The sequence below is a fragment of the Octopus sinensis genome, linkage group LG18, assembly GCF_006345805.1.
Source record: "Octopus sinensis linkage group LG18, ASM634580v1, whole genome shotgun sequence".
Taxonomy (NCBI): Eukaryota; Metazoa; Mollusca; class Cephalopoda; order Octopoda; family Octopodidae; genus Octopus; species Octopus sinensis.
In genome coordinates, this window is record NC_043014.1 from 48,049,746 (window position 1) to 48,072,144 (window position 22,399).

At 38.9% G+C, this 22,399-nt stretch overlaps 1 protein-coding gene across 2 annotated transcripts in view; it reads right to left on the reverse strand.

The window, feature by feature from the left end:
* LOC115221430 (coatomer subunit delta) overlaps positions 1-16,754 on the reverse strand; it is a 39,481-nt gene extending 22,727 nt beyond the window's left edge. For both annotated transcript variants that reach the window (XR_005002941.1, XM_029791611.2), the window contains exons 1-2: positions 16,604-16,754; positions 1,112-1,151 (exon numbers count right to left, since the gene is read on the reverse strand). Coding sequence is in view for 1 of the 2 variants with exons in the window: in XM_029791611.2 (XP_029647471.1) it covers positions 1,112-1,151; positions 16,604-16,606 (43 nt within the window). In the remaining variant the exon portion in view is untranslated. The remainder of the gene's footprint in view (positions 1-1,111; positions 1,152-16,603) is intronic.
* Between the last annotated feature and the right edge of the window lie 5,645 nt (positions 16,755-22,399).

The following is a 22,399-nucleotide window of genomic DNA, read 5'->3' on the forward strand; positions in this document are numbered from 1 at the left end:
AACACAGAGGGGACAAACAAGGACAGACAAATGGATTAAGTCGATTACATCGACCCCAGTGCGGAACTGGTACTTAATTTATCGACCCCGGTGGCACGTTAAAAGCACCAACTGATCGTGGCCGATACCAGACTCCCCTGGCACCTGTGCTGGTGGCACGTAAAAAGCACCCACTACACTCGCGGAGTGGTTGGCGTTAGGAAGGGCATCCAACTGTAGAAACACTGTCAGATCAGACTGGAGCCTGGTGCAGCCCCTGGCTTCCCAGACCCCGGTCAAACCGTCCAACCCGTGCTAGCGCGGAAAACAGACGTTAAACGATGATGATGATGAAAGGCAAAGTTGACTTCGGCGGAATTTGAACTCAGAACGTAACGGCAGACGAAATACCGGTAAGCATTTCGCCCGGCGTGCTAACGTTTCTACTAGCTCACCGCCTTATGTATGCATGGATACCACCTCCTGAATATTTGAACCTGGTTAACAGAGATGCACTATGAATAAAGATCAAGAGATTTATGCCTTGGAGAACAATGTGAAGTTTGTATATCATTAACGAGTGGTGATATGTGGTAGGCCGGATCAAAGTTCATAGATGTTAGACAAAAGGAAGGAGAATTGCCCAGTTTAGTTTTTGGCATCTATGCAAGTGTAGAGAAGTGTTGATGTGCCTCATGAAATACCGATACACTCTATATTTCCTCATTAAAGTTTTAATTTACTCACAGAATTATTTTGGTAAAGTATACCTATTTCTTTATTACCCACAAGGGGCTAAACACAGAGGGGACAAACAAGGACAGACATAGGTTTTAAGTCGATTACATCGACCCCAGTGTGTAACTGGTACTTAATTTATCGACCCCGAAAGGATGAAAGGCAAAGTCGAACCTCGGCGTAATTTGAACTCAGAATGTAACGACAGACGAAATACCGCTAAGCATTTCGCTCGGCATGCTAACGACTCTGCCAGCTCGCCGCCTATGTTTTGGTGAAGTATACCATTACCATCATCATCATGTTTGTGGTAAGACATCAGTTCAAATTATTCTAGCATGTACAACCTGATAAAGTGATGACGATGATGATGAGTAAAGCTGAAGTAACTTACCTTTGCCACTCTTGTTACAAACTGCTGCTGCTAAGAGAACCTGCAAAGAAAAAAGAAAGAATGTGTTAAAGTTCTGCTGAATCAAAAAACAAGTAGTTTTAGGTTCATCTGGGTGATTTCATAGGATTCAACAAGCACCTGGTACCCAGCATATCTATGCATGGTCAATTAGTATTGAGTGTTACTACACAGCTCACTACCTACTGTAACCAGCACTACTATACAAAGCTGACTACTTATAGTACCCAATACTACTATACACAACTGACCATCTAATGCCCTGCATTACTATACATGACTGGTACTTAGTAACACTACATAGCTGACCTTTCTACTACACACAAATACCAAGTACACTAGCATTACTACACAGTCTTCCTAACATTTGAATCTACCCCTTTGGTGAAGTCAGTGAAGAAAGTCCAGTGTCAAAAGTCCTTGGTGAGATGAGGGAAAAAGATCCACTGGACAAAGATCTCAGTCACATCAAAGCTATTGAGGTTCAATTCAAACTGCTGTAGGTTAGTGTTTGCAGACAAATATATACAGGGGTGTTGAGGGTTATGGTTGAGAGGAGAAAGGATTGGGTGAAAACCCATACCAGCAGGGAAGATGGCAAATGATGAGGATGATGATGATTTATTATGGTGTGTGTGTGTGACTTGACTTGACAGCATTCACCCGGGGTGGGTTGAGCTGGCTTCATTCATCCTCAATGCTGCATCTCTCACAAACGCCAACCAGACCTGGCGATTTGAGGCTAATGACCACGTGATCTCCAACCACTCCTTATTCCAGTGGGGAACGCCGTAGATATAGGGGCCTAGGTTGGTTTCCAGATCAGCCTTGACTGTCATCAGCCAGGTTTTTCGTTGTCCACCACATCGCTTTCGCCAACCCTGGAGGGGAGCTGGGGCAATTGCTTCGTAGATGAATTCTCCTGGTTGAGGATGGAGGGCATGACCCAGCCAACGCAGACGTCTCGTTAGGATGACTTATCGGGGGGGAGGTGATTCTGCACTGGTGTCGCACCGAATTGTTGGAGACAAAGTGATGCCATTGGACACAAAGGATGCGGTGTAGACAGAGGTGATCGAAGAATTCTGGTCGCTTAATAGAATCCTTCTAAGCGAAGGATTCGAAGTCTAGTGTGTGTGCATGTGAACAAGTGAGTGTGAGAGATAAACAGACAGTAGAGTTTTGTTTAGCTCCAGCTTTGCCCTGAGCATACAAACCTATGATTACAGGCATTCCTGTCATGACCATCATGTCATTATAGGCATCATTTAACTCAGATTACATTATCTAATGTCCTTCCTTTTTTTTTAAAGACAGTAGTGTGTGATTTGAGAGAAATTTGGTTGTTATTTCTAGCATGGCAAGAGACCACATAGTGAGTAGAAAAGGTGAGTGTACTAGGTAGGTCTGGCTTCACTGTAACAGTCTGTTGTTTAACAACACCAGAGACCATTGTAGTAGTGGTAGAAAATGAAGATATGAGAGGACACAGCACCTTCTCCCCAGCTGACCACCACATAACAGACTCTCCACCCCTACACAGATAAACCTAAGCTTTTATCCTTTGGTATTGATTTTCACCTGCCCCCCCCTCACCCTAACCCCTACCACCATTACAATCTGTGTTCTTCCCATGTAACCCGGCAACTGTGGGTTATTGGCAAAGAGGAAGTGGGAGGAATGATCTAATCCACTTGAGCTTCTTCCTTTATTCATCTGCTCTCCCCAATACTCTGTCAGATGTTTCCTTTCTGCTCCTCCTCCTCCTCATTCTCAGACAGAAAAATGAATACCACAGCACCGTCATCATCATCATCATCATCATCATCCCATGAGGCAATGTGGTCACTGAAACTCAAGAATATTTACCTTCAAATAATCTATACTGTCCTAAAGATTATGTCTAAAGTTACACTCAGTAAAACAGTATTAAATACAATTTGCCTGAAAAAACAAAAAAAAGAAGAGATGGTCATGGTTAGAATGTCTATGATTATATAAAGCTCTGCTCAATAAAGGCTCAGCTGGGGCTAAACAACAGCAACAACAGGTCCACTGTATAGCTGGGTTTTTTTCTTTACCTCTCCCCTCTAGTTATATTCACTGTCAGTTTCATGTCATTAAAGGGTAAATTTGTAAAGACCCCACCCTATGGTCATGAATGACCATGGGAGTGCACTTAGAAAGTTCCCCTCCAAGGCACAAGTCTGCTCAAGATTGTTCATGGAAGACCAGCAGTCACCCATGCATACCAACCTCCCATCTCCACGTCACCAGTGTTATCCAAGGGAAAGGCAAAGGGGCCCGATACAGCTTGGCGCCAGTGACGTTGAAACTCATTTCTAAAGCTGAGTGAACTGGAGCAACGTGAAATAAAGTGCCCTGCTCAACAACACAATACACAGCCCAGTCTCACTACCTCATCATTGTGAGCCCGACGTTCTAACGACTGAGCCATGCATACCATTAAGGTTCCACTAAACCAGTGGTTCTCAACCGGTGTCTACATGTCCTTCGGGGGTCCAAGTAAGATTTTGTTGTTAAAATATGTGTGCAATAAATTAGTTATACCTCTACAACACACAAAATATAAAAATTTTTTTTATACAATAGGCGCGGGAGTGGCTGTGTGGTAAATAGCTTGCTAACCAACCACATGGTTCCGGGTTCAGTCCCACTGCGTGGCATCTTGGGCAAGTGTCTTCTGCTATAGCCCCGGGCCGACCAATGCCTTGTGAGTGGATTTGGTAGACGGAAACTGAAAGAAGCCTGTCGTATATATGTATATATATATGTATGTGTGTGTGTTTGTGTGTCTGTGTTTGTCCCCCTAGCATTGCTTGACAACCGATGCTGGTGTGTTTACGTCCCCATCACTTAGCGGTTCAGCAAAAAGAGACCGATAGAATAAGTACTGGGCTTACAAAGACTAAGTCCCCGGGTTCGATTTGCTCGACTAAAGGCGGTGCTCCAGCATGGCCGCAGTCAAGTGACTGAAACAAGTAAAAAAGAGTAATTCCTAGTAATATTTAATTATGAAAATATAATGGGGTTTTATTTTATATACGTTGAATGGCTATGAAGGTCCAGTGGGTATAAAACGGTTGAGAACCACAGCACCAAACCCATCTCTGCCCCATACAAGAATTGTTAGGCCACCCTGTTAATTACCACAGCTGACCACCAGTTCTACTGCAGTGACCTGCTATGTTGGTTAAGCCCTTTTGTTGTATTTCAAATGAAAAACATTACCTTTGTTCGAAATAATTTTTGAAATAATGTAGAATTTAGTAAAATAGCTGTCATTATTAAGCTTGTGTTTTAGGGAAAAAATTAACACATTTTGGTGGAAGATTTTAATTCAGATCATTAGAAAACAAGAAGTTAATCATAAAACCAGGGACCATCTCAGATAGATTGGTATCAAAAGATTTAAATAAATATTGGTTTCAAATTTTGGCACAAGGCCAGCAATTTCAGGGGAGGGCATAAGTCAGTTGCATTTACCCCGGGTGTTCAACTGATACTTATTTTACCGACCCCAAGAGGACAGAAGGCAAAGTTGGCCTCGGCAGAATTTGAACTCAGAAAATAAAGATGAATGAAATGCTGCTAAACATCTTGCCCAGTAAGCCAACGTTCCAGTTCGCCATCTTAGATTAATGAAACAGTAAAAATATAGGCGTAGGAGTGGCTGTGTGGTAAGTAGCTTGCTTACAAACCACATGGTTCCAGGTTCAGTCCCAATGCGTGGCACTTTGGACAAGTGTCTTCTACTATAGCCTCGGGCCAACCAAAGCCTTGTGAGTGGATTTGGTAGACAGAAACTGAAAGAAGCCCGTCATATATATATATATATATATGTGTGTATATATGTGTGTGTCTGTGTTTGTCCCCCACAACATCGCTTGACAACCGATGTGGTGTGTTTACGTCCCCATAACTTAGCAGTTCAGCAAAAGAGACCGATAGAATAAGTACTAGGCTTATAAAAAATAAGTCCTGGGGTCGATTTGCTTGACTAAAAGGCGGTGCTCCAGCATGGCCACAGTCAAGTGACTGAAACAAGTAAAAGAGTAACTGATGGAGGACATAATGAGAGTAGGGAGAAGCAGAAACCAAACTGCACAGTGGGCCTACCTAAGCATTGGTGTTGATGTTATTTAGCCCCGGGTCTGTCTATCTCAGCCAGCTATCAATGGATCCCCCACCTGTGTGCTGACACCATCCTGTTTTTAAAGTGTACTGCCATATATTTCTTTACTACCCACAAGGTGCTAAACATAGAGGGGACAAACAAGGACAGATAAAGGGATTAAGTCGATTATATCGACCCCAGTGCGTAACTGGTAGTTATTTAATCGACCTCGAAAGGATGAAAGGCAAAGTCGACCTTGGCGGAATTTGAACTCAGAACGTAATGGCAGACGAAATACAGCTACGCATTTCGCCCGGCGTGCTAACATGTCTGCCAGCTCGCCGCCATAGCTGCTTCAAAGGTTCGGGGTTTCAATTAAAACCCCTAGTTTGAAGGTACTTGGAAGATTACAGGTGGGCGAGGTGAGATTTGAGTAAAAGAAGTGACTTTAGAGAAACTCCTTCACTGTGTTGTATGGTCCCTATTTTAAAGAGAGTAAGGGGTTTGTGGGGGGAAGATCTGGCTGCTATATTGAATAACTCAACTTTCTAATAACTCCTTCACTAGCATTTGATTAGCTTATGATAGTGGTGGTGGTGTGGATAATACTCAATACCAACACACCTAGTCAAGTCATACCAATTAGGTAGCCTCGACAGGATCATTAAGCCTGCTAGAAATAACAGCCAAACCTTCAAATTATATCTTTTCATAAATATAAATATTGGATAATGTAGTCATAGACATAACCCCAAAAAGATGGGATGGTCATGACTGGAATATTTTTGATTATAGGTCAGCTGATTAGGGTTGACTCAGAGCTAAACATAATCGAGTTTACTTCAGCTGTTCTTAAATAGAGCTCTAAAGTACATCCACCAGCACTTCAGCTCACTCATCAGATGAACTAGATGCAGAGGTAAAGGACCAATCAACCCTGTCCTAAAGTTACTGGTGCTGTGGAAGACTGTCCTGCTTCTAATAACATGTAATTTCTCTATCCAGGTTGTAACATAAACATGTTGTCACTACAAGTTCTAACATATGTTATTCTCCTCCTCTGCCTCCGACACAACCAGTCATACAGCTTTAGTCTATTTATGGCACAGCTGTTGCTGTGTATGAGGTGGGAGTAAGAGAGAGAGAGAGAGAGAGAGAGAGAATGAGAGACTAAATGTTATTCATTGCTCCATTGTATCAGGTAAGTATATGTATCTAACCCAGTTTTTTAAAATATTGATCTTACTAAAATGCCTGCCAACAGACATGGCTCTTTCAGTTTGAAATAGGGGTCAGTTTATAAAGTACAACAAAGGTCAGTTCAGATACTATAACTGTACTATAATAGGGGCCACTATACTATAAATACTATAAATACAATTATAGGGTCCACCTTAGAAACTTTCCTGGGTACTATTATAGGGTTCAATTTACTACAGAAGTACTATCAGAAGGTCTAATTTATATACTGTAATTATTTGTGTAGGGTTCACTTTAGGTGTTATAACTATTAATAAGTAAGAAAGAAGAGAGGACTGTGCTGACATCAAGGAAATAGCTGTGCTTGATATGCAGAAAAAGAGGAGGCAGAGATTGCATAGAGTGTACCCAAGGGTAAACTATGGATATACAAGAGGGTGGTGGTTTGGTGGATTAGACTAATGGAAAAGATAAGACTTTGTACGTGGCAGATGCAGAGAAGTGGTTGTGATAGATGAAGAAATAAAGAAAAGAAAACAATGGTGTGTGTGTGTGTGCCGGTGATTGTAGTGTGTTGGTGTTGCCTGGAAGAAGAAAAACAAGAGTTTGATTTGAGACGGATTTAGAGAAACCTAAACAAGTGAAGGAGACAGGATGGAGAGAATAATCTGTGACACAGGAACGAAGTCTTAGACATGTGAAAACAAATGGAAATTAAGTTGTTGAAGGTCATTAGAGAGTGCTTCCAACTAGGTCACTGTGATCATCCACTAAGAACTGTTCAGCTAACAATGTAGTCTCTCTATATGGTTGCTCCAGCTGCTGGAAAATACAGCCAAATCTCCCCTAAGATAACATTAACATTAAAAAGCAAAATTTAAATTGGACATTTTGAATAATTGTTTCTTTATTACCAACAAGGGGCTAAACATAGAGGGGACAAACAAGGGCAGACAAACGAATTAAGTCGATTACATCGACCCCAGTGCGTAACTAGTACTTAATTTATCGACCTCGAAAGGATGAAAGGCAAAGTCGACCTCGGTGGAATTTGAACTCAGAACGCAACGGCAGACGAAATACGGCTACGCATTTCGCCCGGCGTGCTAACGGTTCTGCCAGTTCACCGCCTTAACCCTGATTACACTTATTCTGGAAAAAGAGACAGTCACAGTTGGAATGTCTTTTGAGCAGAAAGATAGCCAGGGGTTAAACAATAACAACAACTCTAGCAGATGCCTGTGATAATAGCAGTACAAGGACATCCCAACATCAAGCTGTTGTATGTCCCAATAAATGAGAAAAAGCCTGACATTTAAGAGAGGTGTAGTTGGCCATATTGTGAACTGAACTAACAAACAAGGAAGAAGCACAGAACCAGGGACAGGGGACAGAAAATAGGATAAGTGAAAATTCAAATATCACTTATACCATGAAGGAATCCCCAGAGTGATGGACTTTAGCAAATGGGCATTATATCTCCTCCTGAATAGGCAATTAGTTTACTGTAGAGAATGCACCCATATAAGTTGGCATCCATTGCTAATAGAAGGTGAAGTCAGTCAAACTTGGGTAATGGGTTTTGCTCAGAAACAACAAAATGCATGAAACAAAGTCAGGACCTAGGGATAATTAGTCCCTTAATTTATCCATTGAGTATTCACTTGTGTGTGTGTGTGTGTGTGTAAGAGAGAGAGAGAGAGGAATAGTAAACAAAGCAGAAGAAGAAAGAAGACAGGAGCTGAAAAAGAGAACAAGAGATATAAGAACAAAGGGAGGGGACAACAAAAAGGGGACATAAAACCTAAGGTAGGAGAGAAAGGGTTAGACAGAATTATGTTGGTTGTCATTTAGTGCATATTGTTGTATGTTAAATCATTGACAGGAGTGAAAATATGGGTAGTGAGTGAGTTCCAAAGGCTTGTGGCTTCAGAAAATAAGGGTTGGACAGAAGTGTTTAATAAGGGATCTAAATTGAAAGTGATGTTAGTAAGGCAGCTACATTGAATGCATTTATATGATATAGGACATCTACTGCAATAGTGATAGTGGTAGCTGGATAGTACAAGTCTAAGTAATCTCCACCCATCCAGACACTTTCTGTATCCTGGTCAATGTTATTAGAGACACATATAGTCAGATTCAATTTCCAATCTACATCTAACTGGTTTCCGTGCCGGTGGCATGCAAGAGGAACCATTCGAGCGGATCGTTACCAGCATTGCCTTACTGACACCTGTGCTGTTGGCATGTGTAAAAAGATTCGAGCAAGGTCATTGCCAGTACCGCCTGACTGGACCCTGTGCCGGTGGCACGTAAAAGCACCCACTACACTCTCGAAGTGGTTGGCATTAGGAAGGGCATCCAGCTGTAGAAACTCTGCCAGATCAAGACTGGTTCCTGGTGCAGCCATCTGGTTCGCCAGCCCTCAGTCAAAATCTTCCAACCCATGCTAGCATGGAAAGCAGACATCAAACGATGATGATGATGATCTGCACCTAAATGCTAATGTACACGTGCAGTATTATAAGAAATAATAGCACACATGAATAGAAAAACTTGTCATAGATTTATAAAAGCAAAACAAATTCACTTTAAGAGCAATAGTTTTAAAACCCAGGAGATATCTTTTTGGCACTGAGCCCTCAACTTGTGAAGTTTGAGGAGAGCCTGTTTTACGTTCAGTCAAATAAACTGGAGCAAGCAGAGTTAGGTGTCTTGTTCAGAGGCAGAACACAATGATCTGAAGTTAGGTTTGTACTATGGCCTCACAGCTATTGTCTCTCTCATCTCCCAAACCCTGTAATAAAAATACATACTAAAACCTCCTACATAAAATTTTCATATTATAGAAAAATCAAAATAAACTTTAGATCATCAAGGATGGACCTTTGTTTTATGTAACAAATAGAAACTACTTCAGCAAATTCAAATAGTGTCTTCAAGCTCAGATCAATAAAGTATTGTTTTTTAAACATTGGCTCAGCTATTGAAATCGTGCACCAAAATGCTGCCAGTTTAAAGCTTATATAAACAAGCTGTTACCTCAAAGTTTGGGTAAGCAATGTATTGGCTGAATACTTGGAATGACAAATTAGTAACTGAAAGTTTTGATTGATAAGCTTATACATCAAAGGCTGAACCAACAAGCTATTACCTGATTACTTGGATCAACACATTATTTCCTAAAAGCTTGGATCAACAAGCTATTGCCTAAAAGCTTAGGTCAACAGTTATTGCTTAAAAGCATAAATCAACGGGTTAGTGTTTAAAAACTTGGCTCAACAAGCTATTGCCTAAAAGTTTGGATCAATAAACTAATGCTTAAAAGCTTGGATCAACAAGCCAATTGCCTAAAAGCTTGGATCAATAAACTAATGCTTAAAAGCTTGGATCAACAAGCTATTGCCTAAAAGCTTGGATCAATAGGTTATTGCCTAAAAGCTTGGATCAACAGGTTATTGCCTAAAAGTGTAGATCAACAGGTTATTGTCATGAAGCTTGGATCAACAGGTTATTGTCATGAAGCTTGGATCAACAGGTTATTGTCATGAAGCTTGGATCAACAGTTTGTCTCAAAGCTGGCATAGTAGTTTAAGTATAAAGTTTTTAACATTAAGATCAAAATCAAAGGTAGTGAAGTGGCAAAAACAGTAGACCTTTATGTCAGAGTTCAAATCTCACCAAGGTTGGCTTCACTTTTCATCCCACAGGGTTAGATACAATAAATACCAGTCATATACTGGTATCCATTCATTTGATTGGCTTGCTGCCAACAGAAGAAATCAATATTCAAATTGAAGTCAAAGACTGGATATTTGTGAATGCTTTCTGATAATTTCTTCCCTATTAATATCCATTTTTTAAAAATAAGTGACTTCTTTCTGGATTATAAAGAAGTGAGTTCAGTCTCAGCTGATTCATGATAGTTTGTCTTATGATTTATTTACATACACTGCAAGTTATCATGTTGTTCCTTCTCGAGCCATGCCTGGCTCATAAGGGCCGGTTTCCCGGTTTATTTGGCGTATAGGTTCCCCACCTGGACGGGACGCCGGTGAGCTGCAGGATGCAGGAGGAAAGAGTGAGAGAATGTTGTGGCGAAAGAGTCAGCAGAAGTCCCGCCATTACCTTCTGCCGGAGCCGTGTGGAGCTTAGGTGTTTCGCTCATAAACACACACATCGCCCGGTCTGAGATTCGAACCCGCGATCCCTCGACCGCGAGTCCACTGCTCTAACCACTAGGCCATGTGCCCCCACACCAGTTATCATGTCAGTAGTATTAAATGCTGACAGAAAGAGATAGTATAGATATACGCCAGAAAAGGTCTTCAAAATGGTAATGCAACCAAATTCTGGAATATGCTAATAAACATATAGAGAGAGACTGAAGACAATTAACCAGATATTGTTATCAAGGGCCACTAAGAAAAGAAATGCCTCCTAATTCATTGTTTCAATCCCCACAGATGATAATGTACTTCTCAAAGAAATGGAAAAATTATACAAATATATATAAAGATCTGGAAATAGAGATAACCTGAATGTGGGACCTGAAAACAGAAACAACCCCTATAATAATAGATGCTTTGGGGATGATCAAAACCTTACATGGACAAATGCGTAGTCAAAACCCAGGGATTTTCAAATATGCATAATTAGAAAATAGCATTACTAAGCATTGCAAAGGCATAATACGGAATAAAATTACTACAGGAAAACTAACAGAACCAACACATTACACGGACACAAGAAGGACAGAGGTAGTCAGTAATGCAGCGAAAACACACACAACTACTAAGAAATGGTAGTGGTGCGAGTCATAGCAGTAGTTTCTTATTTCTTTATTGCTCACAAGGAACTAAACATAGAGGGGACAAACAAGGACAGACAAAGGGATTAAGTCGATCATATTGACCCCAGTGCGTAACTGGTACTTATTCAATCAACCTCGACTCGAAAGGATGAAAGGCAAAGTCGACCTCGGCGGAATTTGAACTCAGAATGTAAAGACAGACGAAATACCGCCAAGCATTTCGCCCAGCGTGCTAAAGTTTCTGCCAGCTCGACGCCTTATCATAGTAGTAGTTTCTAACACAGAGTATGGCCTAAAGTTTTGGAAACAGGAGAGATTAGTCAACTGCATCGACCCTCACTGTATAGCTGGTATGTCATTTTATTGACTAAAGAAGGAGGAAGGGCAAAGGTGACCTTGGTGGGATTCAACTTTTGCTTCTTGCCTTGAATTTTGTATCTTTTGTCAAAATAAAGGCAAGTACTGTCAACCCCACCTACCATGAAATACAGAAAGCCTGTGTCTAAGTTAGAAATCATTATTATTACATTATTGTGTTGCCTTGTAAAGAACTCCATTTGCTGAGACCCCCTTCAGTCATGACTGACCATGGGATTGCACCTAGAAAGTTACCTTCCCAGACACAAGTCCAGGCAAGATTGTTTATGGAAGACCATCAGTCGCCCATGCATACCAGCCTCCCCTCTCCACGCCACCAGTGTTATCCAAGGGAAAGGCAAAGGGGCCGATACAGCTTGGCACCTGCGACGTCGCAACTCATTTTTTACAGCTGAGTGAACTGGAGCAACGTGAAATAAAGTGTGTTGCTCAAGAACACAACACGCAGCCCAGTCCGGGATTCAAACTCACAACCTCACGATCGTAAGTTCGATGCTCTAACCACTGAGCCATATTTCAAACACTTTAGCATTCAGATTACTCTGTCAAATGTATTGTTTCTTTATTCAAATTGTTTCGAATTAATCATGTATTATCTTACAGCTTTGATGGTTTGATGATGTGATAGTTAATTTTTGAGAATGTCAGTGTAGGGTAGGTGTGAGAGGCTTGATATGGCCCGCCTGAATGTAAAACATGTAGAATATTTGGGCCAGATACAGTCAGTTTAAATGTCATAGGGTTAAGGTGAGGGTACCTGAAGTTGGTTGCATGCAAATATAAAGATTCCTAAAGAGGACTACATTAACCCTTTAGCATTTAAACCAGACACATCAGGCCCAAAATATTTTACCTGTTTTATGTTCAAACCAGTCAGATCCAGCTTTTCACACCCACTGTACAATGTCATTCTAAAAATAAATAACTACAGCTTTGAAATCCCAATGCTACAAGATAATGCATGATTAATTCAAAACAACGTGAATAAATATGCATTACATTTGACAGAATGCTAAAAGATTAAACTCAACTATCTGATTTGGCAGGGCTTCTACAGCTGGATGCCTTTCCTAACACCAACCACTCAACAGAGTCTAATGGGTACAGTTTTTTCATGACACAAGCACTAGTGAGATCACCTTGCAACTTCCAAGACTAAGGACTTACAGTGGATCCTATAAGTAAAAAAGAATAGAAGAGGGAAGGTGCATGATATTCAAGGTGGATGGAAGAGGGAAGTTAAAATAAGATGAGAGAATCAGATCTATAGTTGTGAGAGAGTCATCATTGTTTAATCGTTTAACGTCCGCTTTCTATGCTAGCATGGGTTGGACGATTTTGACTGAGGGCTGGCAAACCAGATGGCTGCACCAGGCTCCAATCTTGATTTGGCAGAGTTTCCAGAGCTGGATGCCCGTCCTAACGCCAACCACTCCGAGAGTGTAGTGGGTGCTTTTACATGCCACTGGCACGGGGACCAGTCAGGTGGTACGAGGTCGTTGCCAGAGTAGACACGGAAAATTTTAAAAGATGATCGAAGTGAATAAAAATTATAAAAATATATAAGGATATTGTTAATTTACAATATCAGTGGCTACCATGCATAAAAGAACTATAAAGGCAAAATTATTAATTAATAATGAAGGGTACTACTTGTAGCACCAGCTTGCTAAAAATAGCAGTCAAAATGACTCAAAACCACAGTTTTCACTTGTACACAAGGGCAAAACTAAGGGAACTGGCCCTTGGTCAGTATTACTCAGACAAGAACAAAGTGATCATTCACAGGGTTCAAAATAATGGGATTTGGGCATGTTTGATTTTCCTTTTCAATTCTTTGTGTCTATGGTACAGAGTCTTTAAATTTTACTGCTTGTTCCCGCCTGTGGTTTTGAGTCGTTTTGACTGCTACTTTTAGCAAGCTGATGCTACAAGTAGTACCCTTCATTATTAATTAATAATTTTGCCTTTATGGCTCTTTAATGCATGCTAGCCACTGATATTATTGTAAATTATTAATAATAATATCCTTATATATTTTTATTATTTTAATTCACTTCGATAATATTTTTAAATTTGTTGTGGCATGAAAAATTATTATTGAGCACATGGACAAAGCGAGCATGGTTTTGGCCCTGGGTCAGTATTACTCACTACAAGAACAAAGTGATCATTCACAAAATTTGAAATCACTGTGATATGGTTATGTCTGATTTTCATTTTCAGTTCTTTTCATCTATGGTATGGGGTCTTTAAACTTTACTGCTCATTCCTTCAATTTCGCCCTTGTGTACAAGTGAAAACTGTGGTTTTGAGTCGTTTTGACTGCTACGTTTAGCATGCTGGTGCTACAAATACTACCCTTCATTATTAATTAATGATTTTGCCTTTATGGTTTATTTATGCATGCTAGCCACTGATATTATAATAAATTATTAACAATAATAATATCCTTATATATATATATATATATATATATATATATATATAGTTTACAAAATTGACAAAACACCGATGTTTATCACTTCTGAATAGGATCTAATGCAAGTTATTTCACTTGTGCATGACTTTCAAGAGTTTTAATACCAAGCACATGAGAATATATTCTTTTTACACCTAGAAGCGCAGCCTACCCACAAACTAGCAAAACACACTTTGTGTATGTGTGTTCAATATTGTTTACATCTCTCGAGGTGCTTTTAAATCATATTTGAATATTCACTTTGTCCATATATATATATAAATGGTAAGACAACAAAAGAATGAAAGAGACTTCGATATTATGTAAATAGAGGAATTTATCTGTAAACAATTATTCGGTAGCCATGATAAAACTCAGAGTTTCGGATGTCGGGGTGGAAATCCACACCGCTGTCTGCGTGAATTTCCACCCCAACATCCAAAACTTGGAGTTTTATCATGGCTACCGAATAATTGTCACATATTACATTTACAGATATATATATATCATATCCATGGTTTTAGCTTGACCATTGCTGGAATATATATATACACACACACACATATATATATATATATATATATACACACACACACACACATTTATATATATACACACACACATATATATATTGGTGAATGAATAAGTGCATGCATGGATGTGTGGTTTAGAAGATTGCTTCTCAACCATGTGATTTTAGGTTCAGTCTCATTGTATGGCAATTTGGGCGTCTTCTGCTATAGCCCCAGGTTGAACAAAGCTGTGTGGGCAAATTTGATAGAGAGAAACAAACTCATGTCTTAACACCCCTCACTAATTGTAATCAACGACTTCGCTACCATACACACAATGATGTTTGTTTGCAGTTTTTCATGAAAACATAGGCGAAGCGGAAAATATTATCATGTGGATATGTCTCCTTGTTTTCCTATTACACACTAACTGCAAAACAAGCTTTGCTATCACAAAAGTAGTGGCCTTCGTTTGCAATCTTCCACATAAATAAGTCATACAGCCATCGTAGTGTTTAAAAAGACCGGGGTGAGTATTATCTTGCTTGTAAACTGACGAGGATTGGCCACAGCAAGAGCATCCGATCATAGAAAATCTGCCATGACAAATTCCGTCAAACGCGATGATGACATATTCATATAAACGTGTGTGTATGTATGTATGTGTATATATATCGTTTTAGTGTGTACCATCATTATCATTGTCGTTTGAACGTCGGCTCAGACGAGATATGTTGAGGCAGATCTTCTACATCTTGTTGATCTGTTTCCAAGCAAGAGGATATTTCCCAAAACTCTTTGGACACGAACGGCACAATGGCCGGTAATGTTTTCGTGAAGGATTTCAAACGGATGATACCACTTGTACGACAGTGACTTTTGTTTACAATTAAAAGTGTGATGTTGAGACAAGGACGTAACACACATAATAGCATTCGTTCGGTTTCCCCTCAAGGCTTTTGTCAGCCCACAGCTAGAGTACAAAACACTTGCTCGACGCGGTCGCCGAGCAGTGTGAATGAACCCAAATCCGGGATTGCCAAAGGAATTTCTTTACTATACAGTTATTATTATTACTCAGATCTAGGTAATGGAACTCCAGAAAAAGACAACAAACTCCTGATACAATATTATTTATATTATAAGAATACATAAGTATACACACATTTGTATGAATACGTGTATTCTTATATAAATATCTGAGTGTGTGCGTGTGTATATATATATATATATATATATAGCCAGATAACCGAAGAGATGGTGTTGTGGATTCCCACTTCGGCATCTGAAACTCAGAGTTTTATCTTGACTATCGAGTAATTGTAACATATTATTTTACAGATAAATTCCTCTATTTACATAATATTGAGGTCTCTTTCTTTCTTTTGTTATCTTACCGTTTTACCAATATATATATATACATACATATATATATATATATATAAGCATTGTGCTTGTATAGTACCAAATAAATATCGATATATAGATGGGGACAAACCTTCGTTGTTAAACACGTAGTCATATGCATATAATAAAAGGCAAAGATAAATAATATCGAGACATAGAGATAGACATTTTTTTTGTTAAATAAAAAGGACATTGAAATAAAGCTGATCTAGGCAACTTCGTGCGTGGTTGCGAGAGGTGTGGACAGGAAAAACATATTTTGGATTGAATATATTTATCAACTGATACGAAATTTTGAAATTTTGTTTTTACAGAAATATACATGTCTTTTAAACGATTCGAAAGTGAAATTTTTTTTTTAAATACCTGTAGGATTTTCGAAGATATTTGATGGAAATTTGATCGAGAAATATCTGAATAAGTTATCAAACGTTGGCACATCGAGTGACAAGAGGTGAAATATAACGATAGGCTTTTTTTTTTTGTTTAGAGGAACTTACGAAGTTTTAGCTTTAAATAACAACCGTAGAAAGACAAGACATCATTCAGGTGCTGTACTTACCATTGTTGTTTATGAGGAGAAAACAATGACAACAAAGAGCCAGACAATTCCAGTATTCTGTGTCTTGGCTCAGATCTCAAGACATACAGTGCTATTATGGCGGAAGCCACGTCAATGAATTAAATACGAAGGTTCGGCGACGAAAAGGGGCTCTTTCGATATTTACGTTATATGATGAAATTTTTATTAAGCTGATGTTTTGTTTATAATACTTTAATATTAACTGTATGTTTGTATTGCGTCGAAGGGATGAATTGAAATTTACTTTTTGCTACGAAAACTACAACTGAGTCAGCATTTCGTTTCTTTTGTCTGTTTTTGTTATTTTTTACTCCAAGGGAGATAAATCGGGATTACTGTCAACGTCGACAAAATTGTTGTCATTTCTGAGTCAGTTTTTAGTTAAGAAAAAAAAAAAAAAAATTCTTTTATTGGTCACAGGGGCTGACTAAATAAAAACTACAGTAATTAAACGAATCATACTTTTAGCCACTAACTGGTAATACATTAGTCGTATACTATTATCAACACTATATGCAAGAGCAAATTTTAAAAAAATAACCCATTGAGATCATTTCGGTTTGAACGGCAGTTTTTTAAAATATTTTCCACGTAACTAAACACTTTTAAACTTCGTATACTGGTAGAATGTATTTATAAAACATCTTTTTCTCTTGGCTTTATTGAGAAAATTCTATAGTTTATAAGATATTTGTTGTTTTTTTTTTCTTCAATTTCTGCAATTTCAACCAATCAGTGACGTCCATTGAAGTAAAAAACATTCTGTGCCGTATGAATATGTCCCTCGTTTAGGAAACAAATTGGGTTTATTTACATTTGTGAAGAAAAAAAAGATACCCTTCCCACACCCCCACCCCTAACCCTAACCCTAACCCTAAAACAGATTGAAATGCAATAGATCGATATTAGGGTCATAATTATGGGTGACAATTTCATATGACACCGCTAGAAAAAACTGCTGTTCAAACCGAAACGATCCCATTAAAATACATTCAACCGATTTAATGGAATGAGAAATTGTGTTAGTAAAAATCGAATGAAACTTAGGGATGATACTTTCAAATTTTAAAGCAGGCACGAACTGAGCCGTCGGTCATTTGAGCACTGACCAAGAGCCCGGAGCTCTGGGGGACCCCCACTCTACATGTTAACTCTGCTAAAACACATTCAAAGGGGCCCTGTAAACAGTTATGCAGGAGGGTCCTTAATACTCTCAGTTTGCCCCTGTATTAAAATATATATTAAAAAACGCTTCAATACAATATTCAGTTGTACACATTATAAAATTAAGAATATGGTATGCAAAAGGGAAATAATTTCATTGTTAGCAAGCTGAGACTGTTTATGCAAAGCATGACCATCCAGTAATCAGATGGTCTTTCTAGGGTATCAGTGGCCAATGGTTTGAAGTTCATTAATAGGGCATATCTTTTGTGCAACATTGCTGTAGATCAGTTTACCTGTTGATCGATTCTCCCAGTGAGCAGTTGGTGAACTTTCAGCTTAGTATATGGTGTCTGCTTGACTACATGTTTGTGTCTTAGTAGTACATGATGATGGAAGCAATATTATCTAAGCATAAGTAGCTATCATTAATGTTATGTGCATTCATTGTGTGATCTTTTGATTTTAATAGCAATTCAAAATTTTTTGAGACAAAAATCACAGCTTCCACCTCAGTCATCGTCCAAAGTGGCCTATACATCTACATGTAACAATATTATTCGGTGATCTTTTTAATTATTCTCTATTTTCTGTGTACTTTTGCATGTTTGCATGTTCAAATATGCAAATATTAGCCCTTGTGTCTGACTCTTTGGCTCTTATTGACACTCCTTCATCAATCACATCACAATAAAAAAGACAGATGCTTTCTTGGACTGAATTAAACTTAATTATATTTTAGATAGGAAAATAAAATTTCCTCATAATAAATAATAATATTTGTTAGATAATGTAGTGCAAAAACGTCTGTTTATTTTTAGTGTTGAGTGGTAATATAGCACTGTTAATTGCTTTGATGTGTGGCTGTTGTGTTATTAGACCCTTTGTCATTTTTATATCTAAGCAAGATATATATTTTTTTTCTCTCTCTAGTTTCAGCTCAGAGCTGTGGCCATGCTGATGCACTGCGGTTTTTTTTCTTCTTTTACAGCAGGGTTTGCCCCCGCCCCTACCAGAGCCTCATGTAGCTTCTAGGTGCTTTCGCTCAATAATAAATCACAACGCCTGGTCTGGGAATCCTACGACTGCAAGTCCGCTGCCCTAACCACTGGGCCATTGCGCCTCCAGATATTATAAACAACTTGTTAATTCTTTGCTGCATATAATGGATATATGACAGTTCATTAGAAAGCTCCTTTGTTGTGGCTGTGAAAGATGCTGAATATTCTTAGCATTTGAACATCTTTGTAAAGTTGTAGTGGAGGCACATGGCTTAGTGGTTAGGGTGGTTAAGGTGTTGGATTCTTGATCATAAGTTTGTGGTTTTCATTCCTGGACCAGATGATGTGTTGTGTTCTTCACCAAAACATTTCGTTTCATGCTGCTCCAGTCCACTCAGCTGGTAAATATGAGTAGTCCTATGGCGGACCAGTGTTTCATCCGGGGAGGAATACGAGTGCCAGAGAAACTGTGAAACTGGCCCTATGTTCTCTGTGGAGTAATGTAGTCTAACTATAGACTCAATGGATTCTGACTGAACAGATTTGGATGAGGTAAGTATTCACAAGGGTGATGGTACTGTGAAAGAGACCAACAGACAAGTAGAAGAGAAACATTGTGGTCAGGAATGTAATTTGAAAAGACATCCTTCAGTTGATGCTTCTGGAACAATTAAGGTCCAGAAAATTTAGGCCTGACAGACATTAGAAATAACCAAAACAATTAATCCCTCTTAATGTTTATTATAGCACAGAAAATTTTCACAAACATTATTTGGCTCAATGGATGTTAAAACTGTTTCCTGAAATAAACATGAGCCTAATGGGCAAGATCAAGGCAAGGCACTAGAAACAACAGGCTTGATATTGACTCATACTCTTATCATCAGAGAGTAAATAATGGAGCTGCTGCCTCAAGATATATAATATTTACTTCATGATATTCAGAACAAGTTTCTTTTTGTCATAGCATTTAATAACAAAAGGAGAAATAACTCAAGCAAAGCATAAGTCAGGGTATTTTACATTAAAGTATGAATGACACAAAATCGTTTCTATCACTATTGTCTGCAAACGTTCATGTCTTCTTTGCTGTCTGGGGATAAATTCTGCTGTGAATTAAAACTGGCAAAGATGTTGTAATCTTCTTCATTGAATATGAAGCAAGTGAATCAATAACTAGCTGCAGTGATGATATTGTTGCTGACTGAAACAAACTGGACAATGAATGTATTTGGCATATGAAGAAAGCAATATTGAACTTATAATGAGGGTCATCCTTCTCGAGCCATGCCTAGCTCATAAGGGTCGGTTTCCCGGTTTCCTTGGCATATAGGTTCTCCACCTGGACGGGACGCCGGTCCGTCGTAGGTGAGCTGCAAGATGCAGGAGGAAAGAGTGAAAGAAAGTTGTGGTGAAAGAGTCAGCAGAAGTTCGCCTTACCTTCTGCCAGAGCCGCGTGAAGCTTAGGTGTTTTGCTCATAAACACACACATTGCCCGGTCTGAAATTCGAACCCGCGATCCCTCGACCGTGAGTGTGCTGCTCTAACCACTAGGCCATGTGCCTCCACCAATAAGGGTCATCCAGTTGGTTTAGAAGAAGCAGCCAAAATGGTGTGGTACTGTGCAACAACATCTCAAGAATTGAAGGTTTATGGGGTTTTTGGACACCAGCCAACAAGTACTGGTAGTCCTTCCACTTGATTTTTAATGTGGATTTTATCAGAGGTCTGATGCTGTTGTAATATCATGAAGAGCTTTCCCATCTGAACTCCAAAAATCACCATTTTTCTGCCTTTTGATTTTGAAGGCACATAGCCTAGTGGTTAGGATATGGTGCTCATAATCTTGCAATCATGATTTTGATTCTTGGACGGGGAGGGGGGATTGTGTTCTTGAGCAAACCACTTCATTTCATACAGTTCCATATTTAAGAGATGAGGCATTATGCGCATTATTTACATTATTTACATTTGACGGATATTTGTCCTCATCTTGTTTGTTGTTAACACAATGGGCATATGGCGTAGTGGTTAAGAGCGCAGCCTATTAACCCAAAGATTCTGAGTTTGATTCCAAGTAGTGACCTGAACAACAATAATAATAATAATAATAATAATAATAATAATAATAACATCGAAAAATACCTTAGGAATGAGAACCCAGGTTCAAAATTTCCCCCAAGACATCTGAAGAAGGCCGGAGGGTATATCAGCCAAAACGTGTTAACAACAAACAAGATGAGGACAAATATCCATCGAATGTAAATAATGCACTTCATTTCATGTTGTTCCAGTTCACCAAACTGTAAATAAGTTACCCCGTGATGGACACACCATAGAAACCAAATAACTGACCCTATGTGTCAGAACACAAAACAGTAATGCCCAAGGTCATGAATTCATGGTATAGACATATCAGCTGAACTTGGATGACCCAAAGACAGAGTACTGTAGGACAAAGAATCCGAACAAGTAGAGGTCATATGTATTACATTCAAATTCTGGCACAAAGCCAGCAAGTTTGGTGGAGGGGGTAAGTCGATTACATTGACCCCCGATGCTCAACTGATACTTATTTGATCCATCCTGAAAAGATGAAAGGCAAAATCAATCCCAGCAGAATTTGAACAGATGACAGTTGAAATACCACTAAGCATTTTGCCCAGCGTGCTAATGGTTCTGCCAGCTCACTGCCTTGTGAAAGTCATATATATTGAACCTGCTGACTGAGTTACTTGGGGTTTTGAGGAGAAAGGCAAGTAGTTACCCATGACACAAGTATTTGATTGGCACTTATTTTATGGCCCCTGAAAGGAGGAAAGGCTAACTTGACCTTGGAGAATAATAATAATAATAATAATAATAAGATTAATAAAATGACTCTAAGCATTTTGCCCAGCTTGCTAACAAATCTGCCAATTAGCCGCTTTAGTAGTACAAGTAATAATAATAATAATATTAATAATGATAAGATGTAAGTATCAATCACATTTTTGTGTGAGTGCAGTTTACTAGCACAAAAAGAGTATAAACACAGATGTGTGTGTGTGTGTGTGTAGGAAAAAGAGTGCATTGGGATGTTAGCCAAGCATGTTGCTTCAAGACAACAGAAAAGTGGTATGAACTTGAACCAGAAGCTGTGATAGAAAATGAGAATTGCAAGTTGTTGTGGGATTTCCCCATAAAGACTGAAGCCAGGAGACTGGATATGATCATAGAGGACAACAAAATAAACGAACTGAATAAGATCATAGTTTTTGCAGTTCCCTATGGTAGCAGAGTCAATATCAATGAAATGAAAGAAAAATTGAGATATATCAGGATCTAGCCAGAGAGCTGAGGAGACTGCAGAATACCTGGACAACAATTATGCCTGTAGTTATAGGTGCACTAGGTACAACACCCAAAATTCTACCAAAAAAAAAAATTGAAAGAAATTGGAATTGAAACCCACATTGTTGACCTGCAGAAAAGTTCCAACCTATCTTCTCCAAGAGTCCTGAAGAAGATTCTTGGGATTTGAGGAAACTTGTCACCAAACCTCAAGATAAAATACCTGCTAACTAAATTAGCATGCACCAGCATAATAATAATAATAATAATAATAATA